Source organism: Salvia miltiorrhiza, chromosome 2 (genome assembly GCF_028751815.1).
Source record: "Salvia miltiorrhiza cultivar Shanhuang (shh) chromosome 2, IMPLAD_Smil_shh, whole genome shotgun sequence".
Lineage (NCBI taxonomy): Eukaryota > Viridiplantae > Streptophyta > Magnoliopsida > Lamiales > Lamiaceae > Salvia > Salvia miltiorrhiza.
The window spans coordinates 53,134,395-53,151,462 of record NC_080388.1 but is presented as its reverse complement, the minus strand read 5'-3'; the positions used below and the strand labels follow the sequence as shown (position 1 = coordinate 53,151,462).

General features: G+C 39.8%; 3 protein-coding genes across 4 annotated transcripts; 2 read left to right on the top strand and 1 right to left on the bottom strand.

The window, feature by feature from the left end:
* Window positions 1-692: 692 nt before the first annotated feature.
* Window positions 693-5,216, top strand: LOC131010180 (receptor protein-tyrosine kinase CEPR2). The gene is made up of 3 exons (XM_057937604.1): window positions 693-1,151; window positions 1,798-4,500; window positions 4,594-5,216. The coding sequence occupies exons 2-3, from the start codon at window positions 1,926-1,928 to the stop codon at window positions 4,953-4,955; spliced, it is 2,937 nt and encodes a 978-aa protein (XP_057793587.1). The 5' UTR covers window positions 693-1,151; window positions 1,798-1,925; the 3' UTR covers window positions 4,956-5,216.
* Window positions 5,217-10,080: 4,864 nt separating this feature from the next.
* LOC131010181 (serine/threonine-protein kinase-like protein CCR4) lies at window positions 10,081-12,608 on the top strand. The gene has a single exon (XM_057937605.1). It carries the CDS (start codon window positions 10,280-10,282, stop codon window positions 12,539-12,541), a length of 2,262 nt encoding a protein of 753 aa, XP_057793588.1. The 5' UTR covers window positions 10,081-10,279; the 3' UTR covers window positions 12,542-12,608.
* Window positions 12,609-13,133: 525 nt separating this feature from the next.
* On the bottom strand, window positions 13,134-16,710 carry LOC131010186 (adenylate kinase, chloroplastic). 2 transcript variants are annotated; one of them, XM_057937611.1, is made up of 8 exons: window positions 16,391-16,710; window positions 16,222-16,320; window positions 14,642-14,770; window positions 14,366-14,500; window positions 14,056-14,202; window positions 13,902-13,976; window positions 13,611-13,753; window positions 13,134-13,530 (listed from the first exon to the last, which is right to left on the bottom strand). In XM_057937611.1, exons 1-7 carry the CDS (start codon window positions 16,583-16,585, stop codon window positions 13,658-13,660), a joined length of 876 nt encoding a protein of 291 aa, XP_057793594.1. In that variant the 5' UTR covers window positions 16,586-16,710; the 3' UTR covers window positions 13,134-13,530; window positions 13,611-13,657. The 2 variants fall into 2 exon arrangements, with proteins under 2 accessions (XP_057793594.1, XP_057793595.1); XM_057937612.1 differs by having other exon boundaries at window positions 13,134-13,753; window positions 16,391-16,679.
* Window positions 16,711-17,068: the final 358 nt, after the last annotated feature.

The window sequence follows — 17,068 nt, the reverse complement described above, 5'->3', positions numbered from 1 at the left end:
TAAAATATTTTCCTAATTTATTTTTGAAAATAATTTCACTCACTATCACACCCTTAGAGCATCCACAATAGGGGGCTCGTTTGTGGGCTCAAGCCCCCTTTTTGCGAGCTCCCCCCATTGCCGCTCCCGGTGCTCGTGAGCCCGCCCCTCCTCCACGCTCCGAGCTCAAACTGGAAAGAGGTTGGGCGCGTGCTGTGCACTCTCCCATTGCCGAGTCATCTCCTTACAAATTTAAGAGCCAAGGTTGACTCTCCGATTGTGGAGGTGGGCTCTTAAATGGTGGGGACCATATTTAAGAGTCCACCCTTGACTCTCTATTATGGATGCTCTTTATAATTTCCACATGTTTACATACATTGTCATTGATGGACACATTTTTTTTAATTGATTCATTAGTCACTATTATTACTTTTTCTATCATCATTTTTTAAAATTTATAGGATCAAATACAAAATTAACTTTTATTAAAATTCATATCTATTTTTTTTAGGAAGATATTTCACGGATGGGGGAGGTTTATATGCCGGAAAGATCACCATGTCGTGCCTGAGGCTGGCTCCGCCCTGTGTGTCGGTTAAGGTGGAACTTTTGATATATCTACCTATTTCGTGGGACTAAACTGCAAATATTACTAACAAATATTTGTCATTTCTCTCCACCTTAAAAAAGGCTGATCTCACCCTCCAAAAAGAAAAGAAAAAAAAGGCTGATCTCAGATATGTTGTTGTGTAATTTCTGTTACATAGCACTATTAGTGTAATAAAAAATAAATTCGAGTGTGATGACACCTCCTTATCTTCTGTTTGTTGGCCTTCTCTTTCTTGTCCATTGTCTCATCATTTAGCTCCATTTAAATACTTCCATTTTCCATCAAAACCCCAAAAAATGAAAAAAAATAAAAAAAGTTAACAGTCCTATCTTAGTGCCCAACAAAACTGTTTCTTTTCATTTGGTGGGAAACTTGTGATTTTTCCAAGAATTTGGAAACTCTCTTTTTTCCATCTCTTTTGCTTTAATCCTTTTTTGGGGTTTCCTTTGAAACAAACGGAGAAATTGATCGAGCTGCATGCTTTTCTTGGATGGAGAAAAAAGCTTTGAGCTTTGTTTGGAGCTCTGGTTTTCTCTCTGGAGGAATCTTGAAATCTTTGCAGGTGAGTGACTGGCTTTGTTTTGCTTTTCTGTGGTGTATGCATGTTTCGTTTGTGTGTGTGTGTTTGTGAGAGAGAGAGAGAGAGAGAGAGAAGTTGCAGAGAGAGCGAGAGAGAGAGAGAAAAAGTTGCAGATATGCATCTTTATTTATATGTTTGATTCTTGATTGTTCTTGTGCAAGATGAGACTTATGCATTGAATGAATTATGAATTATGAATCATGGATCAGAATATCCCTTTTGAATTATTTTGATTAATGTTTTTTTCGGGGGCTAATCTTTCATTAATTACTGCTAATTGTTAAAAGTTCTTAGATTCCAATAAGCTTGTTGGTATTTAATTTAGGTGGTGAAAAAACTATTTTTCTTTTCCTTCACTTGAGTTGCTTGAAAGGGAGCTTTGCCTCTTCCTTACTAAGTTGTAATCCACAATTAGATGTAAAGTTGACATCTTAACACACTCTCTCTCTGGTTTAAGAACATTCTGTATCCAATTATTGCTCATCAAATTAAAGCAAGAGTATTAAATTAATCACTCTTGTCATATAATAGTACCATTTAGAATTTAAATAATTGTACTTCTTGGAATAATTATATATAATCATTTAAAAAAAATCAAAATTAATCTGACCTCATTTATTTGGTGCAGTGTTGATGTCTGCTTCTGTTTGTACTGATCTGCACAAGCCCATGCCAATAATAGAGATGATATATACAGACTGGAATCCTTGTCTCCTCATGTGAAAAGACCATTCTGCCCCTCCCAATTCCCCCCAAATGGCCAAACCATCCAAATCCATTTCCCTCCAAATCCTAACTGTTTTCTTGATCTCATTATCCTGTTTCAAGCCATCCCAAAGCCTAAAATCAGAGGTGGAAGCCTTGCTAGAATTCAAGAAACAGATAGTTGATCCCTTAAACTACTTGGAATCATGGAAAGATTCAGATTCAGATTCCCCTTGTAGATTCTATGGAGTTCATTGTGATCAAGAAATGGTCACTGGGATCTCTCTAGACAACCTGTCCCTCTCAGGGCAGATATCCCCATCGCTCTCCGCCTTGCGGGGCCTCGCCTCCCTCGTCCTCACATCTCACTCGCTAACGGGGCCTCTCCCGGGTGAGCTGAGCAAGTGTTCACACCTCAAAGTTCTCAATGTGTCTGGTAACTACTTGACTGGCAGCATACCTGACCTCTCCATGCTGACCAACTTGGAATCACTTGATTTGTCCGTTAACTCGTTCACGGGGCCACTTCCGAGGTGGGTCGGGAACCTGACCGGTTTGGTGTCATTAGGCTTAGGTTGGAACACTTATGATGAGGGTGACATTCCTGAGAGCATTGGCAACTTGAAGAGGTTGCAATGGCTCTTCTTGGCTAACTCGAGCTTGAGGGGCGAGATCCCTGAATCCATCTTTGATTTGGAGGTGCTAGGCACGTTGGATATGTGCATCAATAAGATCACGGGGAGGTTTCCGGCGTCCATCACCAAGATGAGGAGGTTGTTCAAGATTGAGCTGTACACGAACAACCTCACGGGCGAGATCCCAGCCGGGCTGTCCAATCTGACCGATCTCGAGGAGTTTGATGTGTCGGACAACCAAATGCATGGCGTGATCCCAAAGGAGATCGGGGGATTGAAGAAGCTAACCGTGTTCCACTTATTCAAGAACAACTTCTCGGGAGAGATTCCAGCGGGTTTCGGGGAAATGCAGCGGCTCAACGCATTTTCCATCTACAAGAATGCCTTCACGGGCGAGTTTCCACGGAATCTAGGACGTTTCTCGCCGTTGAATAGCATAGACATATCTGAGAACAGGTTCTCCGGTCCGTTTCCTAAGTACTTGTGTCAGAACAAGAACCTCCAGAACTTGCTCGCATTGGGGAACGATTTCTCTGGGGCGTTTCCTGATGGTTATGCTGATTGTAGCCCCCTGCAGAGGCTGCGGATCAGCCAGAACCGGCTTAATGGGGTCATCCCAGACGGGGTGTGGGCGCTTCCAAACGTGCAAGTCATGGATTTTAGTGATAATGCTTTCACGGGAAGGATATCACGGGGCATTGGGGCGTCGTTGCAGCTGACGGAGCTGATGCTGTCGAACAACAGATTCTCAGGCGAGCTGCCTCGAGAGCTCGGAGGTCTTGCCCTAATGGAGCGTATCAACTTGGACAACAACAACTTCTCCGGCCGGATTCCATCAGAACTCGGGGCATTGAAGCAGATCACGTCGTTGCATTTGGAAGGGAACGCCTTATCCGGATCAGTGCCCGCGGAGTTGGCTGACTGCCCAAGATTGGTGGACTTAAATCTTGCTTCCAATTTACTGAGTGGTGGAATTCCGAGCAGCTTCTCGAGCATGGCCTCGTTGAACTCGTTGAATCTCTCAAGAAACGAGCTAACAGGATCGATTCCAAGGGACTTCGACAGGCTGAGGTTCTCATCTGTGGATCTGTCGAACAACCGTCTATCAGGAAGCGTGCCTCCTTATTTCGTGATGGTGGCTGGTGACAAGGCGCTTGTTGGGAACGACGGCCTCTGCCTCGATGACGACGACAACGAGGAGGAAAAAAAGAACAAATCAACAAACTCTGCCTTGCCTGTCTGTGTTCATCACAGAAATGGCCACAAGAGCTTGATCAAGAGCAAGCTAGCGATGTCATGCATCATACTGGTCGCCCTCGTTGTCTTTCTCATTGGGCTGCTGCTCGTGAGCTATAGGAACTTCAAGAGAGGTGAAGCAAACGGACGAATGGCAGATGAGAAGGGTGTGCTCCCTTGGAAGCTCGAGAGCTTCCAACAAGTGGAGTTCGATGTGGATGATATATACGATGTGGATGAGGATAACTTGATCGGGAGCGGGAGCACTGGGAAAGTGTATCGCCTCGATTTGAGCAAGGGATGTGGAACTGTTGCTGTGAAGCAGTTGTGGAGGGGCAATGGGGTGAAGCTTATGGCTGCAGAGATGGAGATTCTTGGGAAGATTAGGCATAGGAATATACTCAAACTATATGCTTGCTTGATGAAGGAAGGCTCGAATTTCTTGGTTTTTGAGTATATGTCGAATGGTAACTTGTTTCAAGCGCTGCACAGAGAGATCAAGGCCGGGAAGCCGGAGCTGGACTGGTATCAGCGATATAGGATTGCAATCGGGGCTGCAAAGGGGATCGCCTACTTGCACCACGACTGCAGCCCGCCTATCGTCCACAGAGACATCAAGTCGACTAACATACTGCTCGATGAGGAATACGAGGCCAAGATTGCTGATTTTGGCGTTGCGAAGGTTGCTGATCAGTCCTCTCCGAGGGGATCCGAGTGGAGCAGCTTTGCCGGAACCCACGGCTACTTTGCACCCGGTAATTAGGGTTTCCAAAGAACGCTTAAAAAACAGAGCATTTTCAACATAGCTAGGCCTAATGCTTGTTTTGGTTTTTGTTTTTGCTATGCAGAGATGGCCTATTCACTCAAGGTGACGGAGAAGAGCGACGTGTACAGCTTCGGGGTCGTGCTGCTGGAGCTTGTGACGGGGAGGAGGCCAGTGGAGGAGGAGTACGGGGACGGGAAAGACTTGGTGTATTGGGTTTCGACTCATCTCAACAGCCGGGAGGCTGTGATCAAGGTTCTTGATCACAAGGCGGTGTCTCAGCTCGTTGAAGACGACGCGATCAAGGTGCTGAAGATTGCGACGCTATGCACGTCGAAGCTCCCGAATCTGCGGCCAAGCATGAAGGAGGTGGTCAAGATGCTTGTGGATGCTGAGCCTGGTGCCGCCTTGAGGTCTCCAGACAGTGTGGGGAAGCAAGGTTTTTGATTTGGTTTTCTTGCGTAGATAGTTTGTATGGTTTTAGTGTTTTTGAGATTTTAGGGTGATTGAAATCTCACTATATATATATATATATATATATATATATATATATTTTATATGGATTATTAATGTCTCATTTTGTATGATTTGAACAGAAAATTTTACTTCTGTAGATTTTTGATTCATGCAGGCAGGAAGTGCTGCTTGGGGTTATTACTAGTATTTATATATCGAATTAAATAAATTGACTCTAGGAGCTTGCAAAAATGGATCTCTTTATCATATATAGTAAAGTGATTTGTTTTTTTGTGCTTGATTTACTTTGATAAGGCATATGGAAATTGTACATGTAGATTGTTGTAGTTGCTAGTCTTTTGGCATACGAATTTAGGGTTCGAGAAAACCGTGGGGGTACCAAATTTAGGGTTATTGCCATGTAAGTACATAAAGTTTTAGCAAATTCATGAATTGCACATGAAGTTTAATTTTGATATTACAATATATAAATTTTCAATTTGTTAAAATTTTACCACAAAACTAAAATTCCCATTTTTTTGTAAATTTTGAAGAGAGGTGCATAATTTTTTTTTTAAGCTTGAATTTGTGCAGTGTTTTAGCTTGTTTCGTCAAACTTATTAAAATTCGTGGATTTTTAGCTTGTTTGACTTCGAAATTGATTTCAAATTTGGAGATTTTAATTTCGTGCTAAAATCATAATAAATTGAAAGTTTATGTATTAATCATTTGATATACCAAAATTAAAAGCCCATTTGCAATTCATGAATTGTTTAAAATTTTGTGTATCCCTAAAATATATTATAAGAATATGAGTTATTTTTTGGAAGATTGATGCAGTGACAGTCATACCCTAAAATTAAATATTTCTTCAGTCACCCCAATAATTTCTTAGGAGGGACGGGCATAAGTTGTAAGATAAAGTTGTTAAATGTATTGGAAGTGATGAAAAAATATTATAATTAATATTGAAAATGGTGAAAATTTATAATTAATATTTGAGTGATGAAAAAGTAAAAATTAAAAATAAATAAGATATTATTAGTGGTGGAATAACGTCTCAAAATGAATAAAAAATTATCTGGTGAGGTTTATTTATTTAATTGGGGGAGGGAGGAATATATATCTTTCAAATGGAGTACATGCTTAATGATTACCAACTGAACAGTAGTAGTAGTAGTATAAGACAAGGGGATTTAATTACTTAATAAAATTAATGTATGTATCCCAAATTATAGTTGAATAAGACTGAATAGACTTTTAACATGATCTTTGACGATTTCAAATATTTAATTCACGTTTATGAAAATGTCGCTGGGATCTCTACCATGTTGGCAGAACAGTGAACACATACGAGAACAAAGATGAGGAGATATCATTTTATACTCAAAGCATTCCAACTTTTTTATTATTGTAGAACAATGTATGTGAAATTACTACACATTAATACTTATATTATTTATTTTGTTAATAATTCTAAAAAAATCACTGAAAATTTATCTTTTTTTTTTAAATTTTATTATAATGTTAATTTCGATTGACCAATCATCAATTGCTAGAATTAGACCACGACTGGAATCTAGTTAACTCAACATCTAAACCAATTTCTGATTCCGACATCAATTTGATGTTTGGAGTCCTAGTTTATTTTATTTTTATAGTTTTTTTTCTTCAATTTTAATTTCTCATGTTTAGTCTAGTTTTAAAATAGTGTAAAATTTTGAAGTAGCCAAAATGAAACATAAAACACAATTTATGATCACTCATTGAAAAAATATAAAATTTGGCCATTTTTATTGATTTCAGACGTTTTTACCATTAATGAGGCGGACCGGGTAGGATCAGGTACGCGGGTCACGTGCCGGGTCGGGTTAGGCACTTATGACACTATTAGTGCCAAGATTTTACTTTGTTTTATTTGGAATTTTCGTTAGCACTTTTGGCACTAGTTGTGCCATAAGAGCATCCACAGCGCTTGAGGCGAAGCTTGCGTCGATCCGGTGCGCTGGAGTGCCGCCCGCGCTGGAGACCCGGCCAGTTCCGAGGCCGAGGCGAAGCCTAGACACGGGGCGTTGGTGGAATTCGGCGAAATCGTGCGCTACACGCGCACGGTTTGATTAAAAAAAAGTACAAAACCTGGGAATTTTGGCGAAGGAAAGACTTGGAGTGAATTTTTGCTGAATGTTTTGCTGGAAAAGAGACGCAGATAGGGGTGGAGGGGAAGGGGGAAGGAAGGGAGTTGGTGGGGAAAGAGAAGAAGAAAAGGGGAGTCGGTGGGGGTGGGGAATTTTGTTTTGTTTTGTTTTTTTTTTCTTTTAAAATCTTAATTATTTAAATTATGTAATTTTTTTAATATTTAAATTATGTAATTTTTATTTTTATTGCATTGTTTAATTTAAATTTTAATGAAATTTGGAATTTAAAAATAAAAGTGTAGAAATGTGAATTTTGTGGAAATGGGGATTTAAGCACCCACCTAAGACACAATGCATTGGAGAGGGGTGTGTCTTAGGTGGGGCTCACTCCTAAGACACCCCTCTAAGCAACAAGCATTGTGGATGCTCTAAGTGCCAACGAAAATCCAAAATAAAACCAAATAAATAACCAAGTAAAATGGTCCTTCTAGCACTTATGACACTATTTAGTGTCATAAGTGCCAAGGAAAATCCAAAATAAAACCAAGTAAAATCTTGGCACTTATGGCACTATATTAGTGCCATAAGTGTCAACGGAAATCCAAAATAAAACTAAGTAAAATGATCATTTTGGCACTTATGGCACTAATAGTACCATAAGTGTCATACGTGCAGCACAAATACAGAAACAACAGCATCATCTAAATCCTAAATGGAGCATCTAAACCCTAAATGGATAATCTTAACTCTAAATGAAATATCTAAACCCTAGGGGGAAGTGTTTAAAATGGCCCTTTTGGCACTTATGGCACTATTAGTGCCATAAGTGCCATACGTCATACGTGCATCACAAATACATAAACAACAGCAACAGCAATCATCACTGACACACCCAAAAATTAGAAAAAATCAAAAACTCGAAATTCCCTCGACCGAAACGATGTCGTCAAACAACGACAGCCCGTCGTCGCCTACGGCGACAATCGCCGTCAACACTACGCTTTTGCTTGGCGACCAGAGCCCCAACAATCGCTCCCACTTCCTCGGCCTCCACGGTGCCGCTCTCTTTCTCCGCCGCGCCAGCAGCCGCGGCCGCTCGATGCGAGAGCCCTCCGTCCGCGTCCGCGAAGCTACGGTGGAGTAAATCGAGGAGCGCCAGAGCGATTGCTGGGGCGAACGACTGTCGATGCCGCTGCGGTTGTAGATTATGCAGTGCGATGGGTAAAAGGGCAAATTAGGTATATTGCCTAATTAATGGCCAAAATTGTCTTTTTTTAATTGACGGCTAAATATTGATTTTGTATGCTCAATAGGGCTATCCGGCCCTATTGTTTCTTTAAAATATTCACTCCTTCCCATTTAATTTGCTTGAGTTTTTTTCAATTGTTCCATTTGATTTGACATAATTTTTTTTGAGAAATCATTTTACACTATTAAATATGAGTTCACACACCTTACGTTATAATCTCATCATCTTATATAGCTTTTTTGGTTTTGAAATGATCCATTTGATTTGACATATATATATATATATATATATATATATATATATATATATATATATATATATGGAAAATCAATGGAGACCACTCTCCTATATAGAAAATGAAGATCAAATCAGAGCCATTGATCTCACCAAAATCAATGAATCAGATTCATTCGAATTCTTCAAGTTTAGGAAATCCCTTAAATTTCTCATTTTCCAATTCTGAGAACCAACGAACATTATTATGAACTTACGAACATAAGTATGTTTATTTGTATGTTCATTTATTTTTATACGAACATATCGACGATCATAAGTATATTTATTTGTATGTTCATTTGTTTTTACACGAACATATCGACGAACATTAATATGTTTATTTGTTTTTTATACGAACACATCGACGAACGGTAGTATGTTCGTAAGTTCATAATAATATTCGTTGGTTCCCAGAATTGGAAAATGAGGAATTTACAGGATTTTCTAAACTTGAAGAATTCGGATTAATCTGATTCATTGATTTTGGTAAGATCAATGACTCTGATTTGGTCTCTATTCTCTATATAGGGAAGTGGTCTCGATTGAAGCTGACCCTATATATATATAATTTTTGAGAAATCATTTTGTACTATTAAATATGAGTCCACACACCTTACACTATCTATACTATATTAAAAAGAGAGTTTCTAATTTGAAATAAATATCAAAATTGAGTGGCAAATTTGTAGTTATAATAAAATTGAAGGTTTATGTTTAAATTATATATTTTTCTTTTTATTTTTATTTTCTTTAACTTCTAATTTGTTGTTACACTTCTTTCCAAAATTGTGAAATTCGATTAATTATAAAATATTTAATATGCATATCAAATTAAAGATCACGATAAGAGCTTTAATATGATATATTTTATGAAAATATTTGATTTAAAATGTAAAAGTTAAATTTGTTTAAATATTAATATTTTATAAATTTCTCTATCCTCTCTCATCTTTTTTGAATAAATATATTTTTAATTTTTTTATTAGTATTTTATTTTTAATTTTTTAAACTTATTTTTTTGTTTTTGTTTTTCATAATATCAAATTTTATAATTGTGAATTCTTTTTTATTTTTTCAATATCAATTCAAATATATTCAATTAAAATTAATTTTTTATTATATTTATAAGTATAATAATTGAATTAATATTAATTTGAAGTGAGAATGATTAATTAGAATTCGGTCATTCAATATGATTTACAATGATTTTTGCATAGGATTTATTTTTCAATTTTTAATCAATAATGAATTACTACTTAAAGTTAATGAATCTAAAATTAGGGTACATAATTTTTTGTGATAATGCATTGAAATGATGTTGACCTGAAGAAACGTTGGTTTAGTCCATTCCAAAATTGCTCATCTCTCTTTTCCAAAATACGTCACCGTTTCTTCTTTGGCAAAGGAGGCTCGTTTTCTTTGACTACGCGACGCGCTCTCTCTCTCTCTTCAAATCACTCAGTTTCAGACTCGGTCTTGGTCCTCACTCTCTCTCTCTCTAAACCGCGTAAATTCCCTTCCCTCCTCGCCTCCCAACTCCTTAAAACTCCCCCCAAAAACAAACCTTTGTTAATATAATAAAGAATCTTCATTTCTCTCTCTCTCTCATCGTTCACCACCACCACCATGAGAAAACCTTCTTGCAGCCCTTTCCAATGGCCATGAACGTTCCCCTTCTCTGCCTCCTCCTCATCTCCCTCCTCCCCTTCTCCCATTCCCTCTCTCCCTTCGCCATATCCGAAACCAATGACCAAACTCTAATCTGCGCGCTCGTCAAATCCCAAGACTCATCCTTTGCCCTCAGCTGCACCCTTTTCCCCCAAAGAGCTCAAATCAACCTCACCCCCGCGCCGCCGTCGCTCTCCGCCATCGCCGCCGGAGACGGCTTCCTCTGCGCCCTCAGCTCCTCCCACTCCACCAACAGATCACTCATCTTCTGCTGGAGATTCTCGGACGCTACCAATCCCGGGAATCGCAAGCGAGTTTACAACGGCTCGGTTTTAACCGATTTGAGCTCCGCAAACTCCCGCTTTTGCGGCGTCCGCGGCCGCGACTCCGCCGTGGAGTGCTGGCCGATAGGCAGCGCTGCCGGCGACGGAGGAGCCTTTGCTTCGAGTCTCGCGGTGGGGGAGGATTTCATGTGTGGCTTGTCGGCATCCGGCGAGGTCGCGTGTTCCGGTAGTGATCGCAATGTGGCCGATGATGTGCCTGTCGGCCGTTTCAATGTGGTCGCTGCCGGATTCCACCGCGCCTGCGGAGTTAGGGAGAATGGGAGCTTGGAATGTTGGGGTGGAAATTTGGCGGGAGAGGCACCTGAGGGCGAATTCAAATCGGTGGCGGTCGGGGAGGATCGTGTCTGCGCGATAAGGACAGATGAAAGGGTTGTTTGTTGGGGGGAGGAGGGCTTTAGTTTGCCTCCATCTTTGAGGAATGTGTCGTTTGTGTCCATTCAAGGCAAGAGAAAGAGATTTTGTGGTGTTGACAACTCTAACTATAGTTTGTTGTGTTGGGGTGATGAGGTCTTGGATTCGGATTCATTTGTGTTTGATGGTGTTGTGCCATTGCCTTGTAGGCCTAGGGAGGAGTGTGGTTGTGATTGTTGGCCCAATTATGGCGAGTATTGCGGCGATCGAGGGCTGGTCATGTGTCAGCCTTGTGGTCCACTGTTGCCGCCGTTGCTGCCGCCATCTAGTGGTGGCAAGAAGTGGAATAGTAAAATGGTGGCTTTTATGGTGGTTGGGTGTTTCGGGACTTTGTCATCATTGGTGGTCTTGTGTGTGTTTTTATTTTCGAGGTATATCAAGATTAGGGGCAGCCGGATTCACGACTCTGGCCGCCTGGAAGAAGGCGAGGGCGAGGGCACGGCCGACCCACCTCTGTCGGGCCCGCGTCCAGCTTTGGAGAAGAAGCTTAGCCACTTGATTAGCATGGGGAATGGAGGCCATTTGGAGGAGTTCTCTTTTCAAGTGTTGCTCATGGCAACTGATAATTTCTCTGAGGAGCTTAGGATCGGCAGCGGTAGCTTCGGATCGGTCTATCGTGCCACATTGGAGGATGGCCGCCAAGTGGCGGTCAAGAGAGCCGAGTCCTCGACCTCTTCCTCCTATGCAATAGCCGGCAAGCGGGGACAAGAGGATAGGGATATTGCGTTTGTGAATGAGCTCGAATTTTTGTCCCGCCTCAACCACAAGAACCTCGTGAGATTGTTAGGATATTGTGAGGAATCAAACGAGCTAGCGCTTGTCTACGAGTACGTGGACAACGGAACCCTAGCTGACCATCTTCACAGACTCGAGAGTTCCCTACTCGTGTCGTGGCCCCGACGAATCAAGGTGGCCCTTGACGCAGCCCGAGGGATCGAGTACTTGCACGAGTACGCTGTGCCACGTATCATCCATCGAGACATCAAGCCATCCAACATATTGCTTGATGCCATGGGGAACGCCAAGGTGTCCGACTTTGGCCTCTCATTGTGGGGCCCAGAGGGCGACGAGTCCCACTTGTCCCTACGGGCCGCGGGGACCATGGGGTACATGGACCCCGAATACTACAGGCTTCAACTTCTGACAACCAAAAGCGACGTCTACAGTTTTGGGGTCGTGTTATTGGAGTTGATCTCCGGTTGCAAGGCGATCCACAAAAACGAGTTAGGTGAGCCCAGGAATGTGGTGGACTATGTGGTCCCTTACATAATCCAAGACGACATCCATAGAGTCTTGGACCGGAGGGTGGCACCTCCAACTCCATTTGAGATCGAGGCGGTGATGTATGTTGGGTACTTGGCCGCTGACTGCGTCATGCCGGAGGGTAGTGATAGGCCAACGATGAGCGAAGTTGTAAATAGCTTAGAACGAGCATTGGAGGCTTGTTTGGCGCCACAAGTGTTGTCTAGATCAACCAGTGTCTCATCAGAGTAATTTTTTTGTGAAATATTTTTTTTATGTAAATCTGAATTTGAATCAAATTCATACAAAAATTGGTATATATATATTGTAGAACCCGATAAAACAGATCGCCACACTTTTTGAACCATAAGAGATTTTAATGCAATGTGTCGATTTTGTAGAAGTTTGCCATTTGCACCTAACATAAAACGACATCGTTTCACTGTTGAGGTGGAAAGAGTTTTTTCAACTTCACTTTTGAAATGGAGTAATACATCAATATTATGCTCTTTTCAGTTTTCATATTTCAATGATGAGTTTTTAAAAATATTAAAAACATCGAGTACCAAATTGTATTGTTTTATAGATCGGATAGGTTTTGTTTTGTGATAAAAAAAAAACAAACGTTGAAATTCAAGATAATAATTACAAATCAAAGTTTCAACTCGATTCAATTCCATTACACTCTTAGCGCTACTCTTGGCAACTGCAGAAAGTCAAACGCAAGTCTGCAAACTTAAAAATCACATAAACACAACAAACTCAAAAGTGGAAGGTCACATTCTTGACCAACAAAACCCTATGATTGATTTGAATTATCAACTAATACTATTAAGACATCAAATATTCAAAAATAGGACCAATGCTCATTTCCTTTGTAGAAAAAAAAAATCCAGTCAAATGGAGTAATAATGAAGACATAAAAAGATAGAAGAGAAATACAGCTGCAAGAGAATATGTCAACTATGTACTAACATGGCCTATGCAAATTCAAATTCAAGAACATACTAGAACGTATCATTGAACAAGTCCTCCCAATGTCAAGAACGTATCATCGACTTCTTTTTCTTGCATAGCATCGATAGATTAAAAAAGGTCAATAATTAAAAGCACGAGCCCGAAAGAAAATGCAGCAACGGCACTAATTCAAATAGCTTCATCTATGCACATGGATGCATTGAAGAAAAATTGGTATATCGGTATAGAAAGAGACGATGTTCTTTATTCTTTCCCGATCATCCCTGAGCAATGAATGAAATATGATAATTTTTTCATCAAGGCAATAGCTATAAATGTGATTTCTTTCTCTCTATATATGTACCTCTCGTTTGCAACGAATCTCACTCCATTTTCCGAGTTGAGCCGGTTTTATGCAGCCAAGGCAGCTTCCTTTTTTGTGAGAAGCTCTGTCAATACGCCGTCAATTTGTGAAAACACCTCCTCTTTGGGAAGAGTTCCGTCTACCTGCATTTAATGGGGCGGAAATAAAGTTCCCGACTAATGCTATGGTCACTCAAGCAAGCGGAGAAACTCAACAACGAGCACTAATAATTCTAGCTGATCCTTTATTGTAGGAAGATAAAGAAGTTCGAGAGAAATTATCATATCATACTTTGACTATTCGGTCATTGTATAACGAAAGCACAGACTCCACGTTACTGTTGTGAGTGAGCAAACGCAGTTTAACCTGAAAGCGGAATAGCATCGTGAATACGAAGACAAAGCCGTGAATACAAAGTAAGCTGACAGAAATAAAGTGTGCACACCTTTTCTTCAGTGTCGTCAAAGCGTTGAGTAAGTCTTGCAGCGATTTCTTCGGTTTCTGGGGGAGAATATGTAAGATGGTATATCTTCCCAGTAACCGGATCTAGTCTGCGTCCAACAACTCTCTCAACGAGGATCTCTTCAGGGACCTGTTAACGCGGCATTTGTTTCACAATAAAATTTAAGTAACATCGAAGAAATAATACCCAATACGAGACTTAGCTATTGAAGGAATAAAGAATTTCGACACAGCATGAGAAAGTGAAGCAAACACTATAAATAAGCGAAAAGAGCACAGCAGCAGAACCTCACTTCGAGAAGAATGAAGATATCAGGATTGAACCCGAATTCCTTGAGAGCGGTAGCTTGGGATTTGCTCCTAGGATATCCGTCGAGAAGCCAGCCGTTCTCCTGAGAATCTTGCCGTGACAACCGCTCTTTAACCATCTGCAACCAGCAAGGAAGATGAGTTCGTTTGTACTTGTGTGATCACATAGGTTTCTTTGATTCTCTCTTTTCGTATCCTCTAAATTTCGTATTCTTTAAAAACCGTCAGTGGGAAAATGAACAACATATAAACATGGCTACCATGACAACTATTTCGTCGGGAACAAGCTTCCCCATTTCCATGAATTCCTTAGCACGCTTCCCATTTTCAGTCTCTGCAGCAACTTCGGCCCGGAGAAGATCTCCTGCTGCAATGTGCACCAAATCATACTGCAAAGCATAAAAAATAAACGAGTAAGTAAGTATTAATTCTCTAGTAGAATGCTAATATTTATGAATTAATTTATGTCATGGGCTAAACATACAATGACTTATTACCCTAGCATGCTCCAATTAATTATACTGCAGCACATAAGTATTCAGAAAATTTACCTGCGAATTGCTAAAAACAACTTAGTAAAACGTGTTATTGATGTAATATGTTTAGAATGAGAACAAAGTGAAAAACCATTATATCTTCAAAAGGGACAAAGCGAAAATGCTTATCTTTTAGTGGGAAAAAATTTAGATCAACCAATACATAATTCACCATAAAGCTTGAGGAAGACAGTGTTTTAGATATAATTACACACACAGCTTAACAAATTAGAGAAAACGGCAATGCAAAAACTACTATCAATGTTTGAAATCCTTTGTAACAGACAACATTGAGATGATCAACGAGGGCCATGTCTTCTAATGGTCGTCTAGAGGGGAAGATAAGACAAGGCACACACTACGCCCGAGACTCGAAACATAACTGACATGGTGGTGCACGATAATCACGAGCAATCAAACTAAAAGTGAACAACAAAAATAGTTGCTGAAAAATCATTTGCTGTTTATTCACTGGATCCTTCACGAACATCCCCTTTTCCCTATATCATTCAGAAACCGACTCTCCTGCCCGACTTCTCCTATTCCTCTACTCCACTAAGCCCTATGGATTTTCCAACCCGTTCTTCATCTTGACCTAATCCCAACTTCAAGATAATGTATGTAGCCCAAGATGTTATAACTAGCTTTTACTAATCAAATTCGTAGAAATGTATAATACTTTTCTTATGATATCTGAAAACAACTCTTACTTCGTTCAAATGAGTCCAAGTATATATCGTATAATATAAGAACTATTTTCAGCCCTTAGATCGTGAAGATCTACGGTGGATTGATCATTTTGGCAAATGAATTTGTGGTCCAATGTTTGAATCTTATAGGTAGCAAAAATTCAATTTTTTGAATCCATCATTTTCATAGAGCATTCATAAGGTTTCATAGTGTTTCATCAGAATGTATTTTATACAATCAATCTGGTTTGTATAATAACTCAACGACACACACACACACATATATACACAGCCTTATTTAAAATGAGAACACCATTCTCAGCCCTTTGATCGTGAAGATCTACTGTATAGCATCATCTTGATGGATGGATGCATCACATAGGTTCGAATTGTGGATGGAGAAAAAATTTCATTTTTCTTTTTAATGCATTAATTTTACAGAAAAGTACATTATTATCAAATTCTCACGAAAAATATAATTCTCGCCGTAACCAACCCCTATGTATATATACTACCAACCACTGAAATGCAGAATGCAGTTGCACAGTATTCCAAAACTCCAATCAAAGAAGAAAAAATCAAACTGCAAAAAGAAAATACTAAAACAAGAAGTACCTTTTTTGTAATAAGCTCACATTGGGTTCCTTTCCCAGAAGCAGGCGCTCCTGATATCATCACCCTCAAAGGCTCCGCCATTTGACCAGAAGCAACAACCTATTTTGATTTTTGGAGACATTAAAAATTCAGCCAAAAGAATTTCATTACCAATAAAAAGAATCTTTACCAGCAAACCGGGAAGAGCTTTCGATTTCCTGAAACGGGTTTGCGATGGATTTTGATTCAAACGAATAGAGAGAGAAGGGAGCGTCGAAGATTTCGAAGTGGGGAGGAGCTGATTGGGAGGGCAAGTTAAGGGCTTGTTTGGATTGAAAGATGCTGCTTTGAGATTCACAGAGTTGCAGCTGCAGGAAGAAGCCATCCTCTTCGGTTCCCCCCAAACAGTCCCTTAATTTCCGGTGAAGGTGTGAAATGTTCAACGGAAATGAAACTATATACTACAAGAATTATAATTATTGTTGTTATTATTTTAATGTAATCATTATTTATTTGGTTACGATGTTTTTGGATGGTTTGATTTAGTAGAGATATATCTAAGAAAGGCGGAGAGTCGTCCACGTGGCGCGTAGTCGGGTCGGGGCAAGTAGGACGTACGAGTTTGGAGTTGGGTCTATAATGAAGGGCTTCCTTTTAGGGTTTGGTAAATTAATCAAGATTGTGCCATAATTTTTTGTTTATTTGAATATGGTTGCTATTAATTTTATTAAATGAGTTTGGGTCAATATTGGGTTCTAGTCCACACAGTGAAGAGTTGAAAAAATAACAGCGAATTAAATACGTATTTTTTTTATAAATTAACATGAAATAAAAAAATTTAAAGATCGCTCCACAAGAAACTCAAATT